The 8835-nt window shown below is 54.0% G+C and overlaps 1 protein-coding gene across 5 annotated transcripts in view; it reads right to left on the bottom strand.

Moving 5' to 3' along the window:
* Positions 1-7200, bottom strand: part of TMEM183A (transmembrane protein 183A) — a 14610-nt gene extending 7410 nt beyond the window's left edge. For 2 of the 5 annotated variants that reach the window (XM_017835531.1, XM_017835533.1), the window contains exons 1-4: positions 7068-7200; positions 6227-6316; positions 3171-3326; positions 1179-1338 (exon numbers count right to left, since the gene is read on the bottom strand). In XM_017835531.1, coding sequence (XP_017691020.1) covers positions 1179-1338; positions 3171-3326; positions 6227-6316; positions 7068-7167 — 506 coding nt within the window. In that variant the 5' untranslated portion in view covers positions 7168-7200. Of the gene's footprint in view, positions 1-1178; positions 1339-3170; positions 3327-6226; positions 6317-6574; positions 6671-7067 lie in introns of those variants that run through there. The other 3 variants (XR_001878171.1, XM_017835530.1, XM_017835532.1) reach the window with 3 other exon arrangements.
* Between the last annotated feature and the right edge of the window lie 1635 nt (positions 7201-8835).

Here is an 8835-nt window from a genome sequence, read left to right as displayed (position 1 = left end):
AAAGGTTCTTCCCCCAGAGGCTGGTTGGGCACTGCCCAGGCTCCCCAGGGCAGTGGGCACAGTCCCAAGGCTGCCAGAGCTCCAGGAGGGTTTGGATGATGCTCTGGGGCACAGGGTGTGACTCTGGGGATGGTCCTGTGTAGGGCTGAGAGTTGGACTGGATGGTCCTTGTGGGTCCCTTCCAGCTCAGCATATCCTGGGATATTGTGCCACAATTCCCCAATAATTCCTAGCAGACAGTTTTCCCAGAGAGACCAGACAGGGCTTTAGCTGCAGGCAGCACAAAAGGCTGAGATTGCTGCAGGTTCTCAGGGACTCAGTTGAGCTGAGCTCTGCCTGGGCAGCCTGAACCCGGCGCTCCAGGGCCATCCTTTGGTCAGATCCCAAAGGAGCCTTTGCTGGGCAACTAAAAGTCAAGGGTGAGGGTGACCATGGCTGCTCTCTGCTCTGTGCCCCTGCTGCCTCCGGGGCAATGAGAGCAATGTAAAGGAAATGTTTTGTTCTGAAGGAAACATGCACCAGCACAGGAGGATTTATTCCAAGTTCTGACCACCTCTTTGCCTTTTTCTCTTGCTTTAACTTACTTCTGCCACTGTACAGTTCCAAAATACCTTGGTTCCTCTTTGGCCACCCTAATTACAGGAAGGTGGCCATGATCAGAGCTCAAACCAGACCAGGTTGCTCCAAGCCCCATCCAACCTGGCCTTGGACACTTCCAGGGATGGGGCAGCCACAGCTTCTCTGGCCAACCTGTGCCAGGCCCTCACCACCCTCACAGGGAAGAATTTCTTCCCAATATCCCATCTAACCCTGCTCTCTGGCAATGGGAAGCCATTCCCCCTTGTCCTGTCACTATCTGTCTCTATAAAAACTACATATTGACTATATAAAGACATAAAAACTCTATAAAAATTCCCTCTCCCTCCTTTATCTAAGCCCCATTATGGGACTGGAAGGCCACAGGGAGCTCTTCCTGGATACTTCTCTCCAGGTTGAACAACCCCAGCTCTCTCATATTGTCATATAGGAGAGGGATATCCTACAACCCCTTGCCCACATCACAGTGTCAATACACAAACACAGGGCCCTCTCCTGGAGGAAATTATTCCCTTATTTCCAGCTCTGATCACTGCTGAAGGCTCCTACAAACAGTTTCAGATTTCTGTAGAGAGTCTCACCTTCTGTAGAGCCTGGTCCAAAAGGCAGCAGTGCAAGTCACAGTCCAGGCTTTCTTGCAAATCAGAGAAAACCTGACAATGTCCTCCGGGCGAATGTAGGAAGCCAAGAGCAGCCAGATGTCGATGGGATACTCCTCTCCACCTCCCCCATCAGCGCTTTCTAAGTGCAAAAAGAGGGGTGTTAGTGGAGTAAATCACATCTGTACCAAGCCACTTCTACCTCTGCTTTATGCCTGGTAGCAGCCCAACAAGCCCAGGTAAGAATAACTTCAGGGTCACTGGAAACCCCAAAGCCCTTCTAGCCCCTGTTTCGATGCCTGAGCCTTTCACAGCTGAAACACCACCCTGAAGTGAAGAGATAAAAATTGGGTGGCAAATAAAGAGGCAACTTTATGTAAAGGGGAGACAAGCTCCTGCATATTTAATCAAAGCTGCTCATTTAACAGGTCATCAGAACTGCACGTCCTTGAGCATTAAGACACTGCCCAGCTTGTCAATTCTCTGTTCCAGTGGTCACAGTGCCTTTGCAGGAGCTCTGTCAGGGAAGGAAAGCAATTCTCTCCTGCAACTGGCAATCAGCTGCTTTTCTTAAATCTCTAATTCCATTAGAACTTCTGGGGTGGGAAACGTTATTGCAGCTCAAACAGAATGGCCTCTTCTTCCCCCAGAGGTGTCAGAACTGCTCAGCCAGAACTGAGGGTTTGGACACCCTCAGTTTTCAGGTTTACACCAATCGTTTTTCCACAGCCATTGCTCTCAGTTTGGGAGAAAAAAATACCTTTAAAGAGTATAAATACCTAAACAATCCCGAGCATTAGGAATGATAAGAGAAGAGAAAAACACAACCTGTACACGGTGCTAACAGGAAAAGCTGCATAAAAAGTGGCACAGGGGTGGTGTTTGCAAGATCTAACCCTGAGACAGGTTAGGAACAAAGGGCAGTTCTTTATCCTCGTGTGATAATTGCCCAAGAAAGCTCTGGAGGTGATCACTCCTCCACAGCACTTCAGATTTATGGCAGACACACCCACAACATCCACTCTGCTAATTCATCTCTGGCTCAAGGAGCCCTCAAACTCCACCTGCTGAACTCAGAGCACAGCCAGAACCATCATTGGTCTAGCACCATTTTTTCCTCCCTAACAGGTAGTAAAAATAAGACAAGGCTGTAGTAGAACAGAATATTGTCTTCCCAGACTCATAACTCCAGCCACTCAGGTATTATTTTGCCAGGATTCTGAAGGATGTCGGAAAAAAAGAGGAGAAACTCCTTTAACTCCCTTCCCAGTGAGTGCTGTGCAGTCTGAGGTGGATGGTGATGTGCTCCATAAATTAGTATTAAGCTCAAGAAAACTAGTTAAAATGTGTTTCTCAACCTGAAAGCAACCTGTTACTAGAAACTTCTGCAGGGTTCCACAGTGCAGCAGAGCTGTTTGTTGCTTTGTAAATGGCTTTTCTGTAGAGTTGCACAAAGCGTAAATGCTGAGGGATTCATCTCCCTGGAATTAACCTACTGTGATGCCAACAGGATCAAATGCACTTCCTTGCTGGAAAAACAGCCCTCTGAACTCATTTGTAACAAACCACAGCCTTGAAAACAGAGCTTGTATTTTGCCAACAACTGCATCGTGGACAGCAACAATTCACCCCCAAAGCAAACCTGCTTTCACCAACACGAGCTCAGTGAAGCAACCCGTCCAGAGGCAAAGTTTCCCAACTCCGGAAGAGCACTGGTTTTTTTCCAAGGCTGAGAGATATTTACTAAAAGCAAGGAGCTCTCAGGCTTTGATTTCATGCCCCAGGCTCTGCCTTTGTGCAAACACAACACCCCTGACCCAGCGCCTGGAGATTTACAAGTGACTGAACCCCCGGCATTTCTTTATGCACGTTCAGGTCGCAGAACGCCCGTGAGCAGCCTGTAAATCCCGAACACTGACACCAGGAGGAGGTGCAGCAGGAGCCCGCAGAGCCCCCGGGCAGTTGTGACCGCACCTTTGTGCCTTTTGCTCTTCTTTTTCCTCGAGGCAGCCCGCCCGTTGATGCTCTCCTTTGTGTCCATCTCATCGCTGCTGTCGCAGGACTCTCCCGACACGGAGAGAACTTCCTCAGCGGGAACGCAGGAAGCTTCCAAACCACACAGGGATTTTACTGCAATGACAAACGACAGAGTAAGGACAACAGCAGAGAGGAAAAGGTGATCCGAGTTCAGGAGATACTTCAGTGGAACCACTGCCTTAAAGCTTTCTGCCAAGTGACACAAGCAAGTAAATCCCGGGCTCAAGGATTACCTTGTCAGGGAAAGATTAGCAGGGGTGAGTGAATTGGAAACTTAATTATTCGGCTTCTTGTTTTAAAGAATGAACAATGAGGGCGATTACCAGCACATTATGCAGATCCCACTGGTTTAGCTGAAGCTATTTACAATTCTGAATAAAACAACAGGCTCTTTCTGCAGGGCTAAGTGGTTCCCCTGCACAGCAGAGTTGTGGCCACCGTTCAGCCGGGAGCCAGCACCTACTCTGGAATTGTTTTAGGAGCACAGAGAAGTCACATTCCCTTCTCAGCAGGAGAAACAGATGCTGTGGCTGATGACACACAATCCATCAGCGAAATAACTCAGTGCCAAGCACACGGGAGCTCCACTTACCCTGGAATTTAGTGAAGGGAAAGACTCTGGCCTAACAAGGAAAATAGCAGGTTGAGTCAGCTGAGGTTTGTTTTGGGTTTGGGGGTTTTTTTCCTCCCTCTGGGGGCATGATTAGGCATATCCCTGTCGGGAAATATTCTTTTTAAAACTTGATCTGTAAACTCAGGGCTCGGTAGGGCAGAAAAATCCACATGTGAGGTAGTAATGACAGTCTTGGAAAAGGAAAGGCGTGGTCCTACCAACACTGTCAGAGAGCAGCACTGTCACAGCAGCACCAACTCTGTAGACAGTCTATAAAACTCATTCGAGAGCTGAACTGCAACCCAATGTGTTGGGTGAAGAACAGCACTGCTACCAAGAGAAACCTGCTCAAGCTTTCCTGCCCTAGCACACACTACAGCCCAGGAAGGTTTTATACATCCCAGTTACAGCCACTGCAGCCACCAGAGCCACTGGAGAGCAAGTTGTGCTACTCAAATCACAGGGGCAGAGTAGCAGAAAAAAACCCAACAAAAATAAAAATAACAGACTGATCACAATTAAATTCAGGTGAGAGATATTCTCATTTCTAACCACCAAACGAGGTTTCAAAATGGCAAGACAGCAGATGGAAAGACAGTCTTAAGACAGAGCCTGACTGCGCCCGCAGACTAGAGGCACTTCCAGTGCTTTGCTAAACCAGTTCAGCCTCACTCTGCAGGTTGCTCTGGAAGCTGGATGCATCCACGGCATCTGGATGCATCCATGGCAGTGGTTTCCCCCACTGCCAGTTGTACTGCCCTCTCCACATGACCTTTTATAGGCAAAAAGAGAGAGAAACAGATGGCAACACGAGTGAGGGATGACATCAAACACGGCCAAGCAAGAGAGGACAAAAGTGACAGGGACTCAGAGAGGGGTTCAGAGGAAAAACCCACCAAAGATCAACCTCTGAGTCCACAAGACACAAATCCACTCAACAGGCTGCACTACAACCCTGCAGAGGCTCCCTCTCCATCTCTCTGCTGTGACGACCCTCCCCATCCTTGGGGTGAGGATGGGGAGGAAAAAAGCTCAGGAAAACTCCCCCCAGCCCTCCCAGTGAAGCTCTCAGTGGGAAGCTCCTGCTCCTGGCAGTCACACCCAGCTCCACATTCACCGTGAGCCAGGATCCAGGAGGGCAGCGAGGCCAAAGGCTGCAGCTCCAGGGCAGAGGCTTGTGGGGGCAGAGGCTCGCGGGCTGGCACGTGGCACAGATAAGGCCGTGCCAGATAAGGCTGCAGCAGCTCAGGGCTGCACCCGATAAGGCTGGAGCACAGCCCTGGGGAGGAGGCACCCCGAGGATCCCCAGATCCAGAGGGGAAAGCCCCAGAGACTGCACTACAAAGAGCTGAGAAAGGGCTAGGCAGGGAACTGCTGGGAGCTGGAGCCATCAGGATGGGGTGGAGGTGAGCCAGGAACAGAGCAGGATTTTAGGGAAGGATTTGTCCTTTCGGGTGCTGCTGGATGCAGGGATAGGGGAGAAACAAAGGCAGTTTGCCAGTGTGATGCTGAAGTGCAGAGCTTTGCCTCAAAGACAGAGAATACAGAAGGGTGAGCAGGAGAGGGGATGGAAGAGGGAAGTCCCAAGCCTATACCAAGGGAGGCAACAAAAGGATCCCTGATCTTAAAAGCTTGAGAAATAGCAGCTCAAAAGGATATTCACCAAGACCACTGCCCCTGGCAGGTGCTCATGCAAAGAGCACATTTTCTTTTTAAAAGGATTTCTTTTAAAAACTCAAAAGATTTCAGCAACAAGCTGAGAGTTTCACTGGATGAAGAGTTCAGTCATCACTGCCAACAAAACAACATCCACCCCCAACACGTGTGATGAGCTCCAGTTAAGAGTCAAACTTTAACATTTCTCAAGCACACAGGGGGGTGTTGGTTCAGAAAGCTCCCAGCAGAGGAGGAAGTAGATAACAAAATACTGCAACTCCTTTCCAGGAAACTCCTTGTTTACAGAGTTCCCCAAGAAACAGCAACACCCTCCCCAAGACCTCCTTGCAGCACAGGTTTGCCAGAACTGTCACAGCCTTACTGCCACTGCAAAGACTTTTACCTGCTAATAAAACTGCCTACAGCTTTATGTGAGCTCATAAAGTAATAAAATACTTTTATCATGTCATTTTCTGCTTCGAGCAGGAGATGACACCCAAGCCCTTCTATTCCAGGCACTAACAAAGACTCAGCAATTCCTACTGGACTTGCAGCAGGCTTCCTGCAGAACCTGCTGTCTGAGCCCTCAGCACCGGATTCTGCAGAGCAGCACAGGCTCATTTTCAGCACAGAATGACACACATTTTCTCAGGTTAAGGCAGGGGGGGTTCCCACATCGTGCACAGGCAGCCCAGGGAGGGCAGGGCCCCCGGGGCAGACTCACCCTCCTGCTGCACCGCGTTGGCCACAGCCTTCTTCACCCGTCCAGACTTCACCACAGCCGGGTCCGAGTTGGCATAATCTGCCACTGTCACTGCAGAGGGTGGGACACACGGGTCAGGGGGATTAGGGATTACAGGGGAGGGCACAGAAGGGCTAAGAGCCACCACGTCTGAAGGGGACGGTCCCCAGAGCAGCAGAGAGATGCACAGGCGGGAAAACGAGTCCCAGCAGTTGCAGGCCAGGGGTCCCCAGCAAGTCTCTACCCCAGGCTCAGGGGACCCACCCCCTGCCCAGACCAGTCACCTCAACCCACACCAAACCCCAGAATCCCGCTAAAACCCAGCCAAACCAGAGCCTGGCTCATCCCCCAGTCCCAGACTCCTCTTTCGCAGGCAGAGTCCTCATTCCCGCATACCAGGCCAGATTCCCACTGGCCACACTCCCTCCACAAGCCCAATCACTCCTTTCCCACCGGACACACTCCCTCCAATCTCTCCCACTGGACACACTCCCTCCACAAGACCGAGGGGGCCGGGCTAATCGCTCGGATGACACTGGCCCGACCTCCTGCCCCTCAAACCCCTCAGCCAGGCCAAGCCCAGGCCCTTCAACCACCTCCTCCCTCAGGCCTTAACGCAGGCCCAGGCCCAGGCCCAGGCCCAGGCCCAGGCCCAGGCTCAGGCTCAGGCCCAGGCGCTCCTCTCCGGACAGCACAAGCTGCCTTCCCCCGGTAGGGCCGGACCGGGCTCGGCTCCCCTCAGTGCCCTCAGCCCCCTCTCCCCTCACACCCGATCCAGGCCCGGCCCCGCTGCCCCGCCCGGCCCGGCGCCGTCTCCCCTCACCTCTCTCGGAGCACACGTCGTCGGCGCGGAACTTGAGGCGCTTTCGGGCGGCCCTGCGGGGCATGGCGGCGGCGGCGGCGGGGCGGCCGCGCGGGGCCATGTCCGGCCGGGCCCCGCGGGGACAGCGGGGACAGCGGGGACCGCGCCCGCCCCGCGCCCGCCCCGCGTCACCGCCGCGACACCGCGCGCGGGGATGACGTCACCGCGGGGGGCAGAGACACGGCCACCCCCCCAGTGATCCCAGTAAAGGGGGGACGTCGGGGGGGAGCCCCCGTGAGGAGGAGCGGTGGAGTAACTGCGCCCTCACAGCGCTGAAGGCCCCTGAGGGGTCCCCTCCTTCCCAGTCCTCCCAATAATGGAGGCCTCTGAGGGGACCCCCCTCCCAGTGCTCCCAGCAACGGGGACCCCTGAGGGGATCCCCCCCAGTAAGGAGGATCCCTGAGAAGTTGTCCCCCCTCCCAGTAACGGGCGTCCCCGCCAGTAAGGAGGAGCTGTGAAGTGACTGTGCCCTCCCAGTACTGAAGGTCCCTGAGGGGATTCTCCCCCTCGCAGTCTTCCCAGTCAGGAGGACCCCTGAGGGAATCCCCCCAGTACTGAGAGTCTGGGATGGAACTTCCCCCTCCCAGTAACGAGGGTCCCTGAGGGAATCCCCCCCTCCCAGAACAGTCTTTCCCGTAACAGGGACCCCTGAGGGGATCCCCCCCCAGTAAGGAGGAGCTGTGAAGTAACTGTACCCTCCCAGTACTGAAGGTCCCTGAGGGGATCCCTCCCTCCCAGTCCTTCCAGTAAATAGGATCCATGAAGTAACTGCCCCCTTCCCAGTAAGGGGGGCTCTGAGGGGATCCCATCTCCCAGTCCTCCCAGTACTGCAGGTCTCTGAGGGGATTCTCCCCTTCCCAGTAACAAGGGTGTATGAGGGGATTCTGTCCTCCAGTCCTCCCAGTAAGAGGGGCTCTGAGGCAATTGCCCTTCCCAGTAACGACTCTCTTGCACCCACAGCCGCCCCTGAGGGCTGTGTGATCCCCCTTCCCAGCTCTGGCCGTGCCCTCTGCCACCACTCTGGGTGCCCTGGCTCACCCACCTCCCCAGGAGGAGGATTTGGGTGCCCAACCTTCCCCAAAAGCCAGAGCCAAAATCCAGTGGCCAGGAGGGGACTGACCCCACGTCCTCCACATTGTCCTGTCTGTACTCGGCTCATCCAGGGATCTGGGCACCACCCAGAGCAGGTTGGGAGTGCTGCCCAGTCCTGGGGGTGTCCAAACTAGGAGGGTGGTGGGGTCCTGCTCTCTGCCTTTGGGATTTACACAAGGGCACAAGAGTACGGCCTTGTCCTGCTTGTCCCTATGGGGACCAGGGACAGCAGCCAGGGAATGGCTGGAGCTGTGTCAGGGCAGGCTCAGGTTGGATCTCAGGCAAAGGTTCTTCCCCCAGAGGCTGGTTGGGCACTGCCCAGGCTCCCCAGGGCAGTGGGCACAGCCCCAAGGCTGCCAGAGCTCCAGGAGGGTTTGGCTGATCCTCTGAGGCACAGGGGGTGACTCTTGGGGATGGGCCTGTACAGGGCTGAGGGTTGGACTGGATGGTCCTTGTGGGTCCCTTCCAGCTCCGCATATCCTGGGATTCTGTGAGTCTGGGATTCTGTGGTTCCGTGAACACCCCACTGTGCTGTTTCCCACCTGTGCTCCTTCCCTACGAGACCTCAGGAGAGGATTTGGATCACAGGAGATGCTTTCAGGGCTGTGGCATCAGCTCTTGTGCCTCCCTGAAGCGA

The sequence above is a fragment of the Lepidothrix coronata genome, unplaced genomic scaffold, assembly GCF_001604755.1.
Source record: "Lepidothrix coronata isolate B3197 unplaced genomic scaffold, Lepidothrix_coronata-1.0 Scaffold259, whole genome shotgun sequence".
Classification (NCBI taxonomy): Eukaryota; Metazoa; Chordata; class Aves; order Passeriformes; family Pipridae; genus Lepidothrix; species Lepidothrix coronata.
Note: the sequence above shows the minus strand (reverse complement) of the source record. Positions and strands in the feature narration are given on the sequence as shown.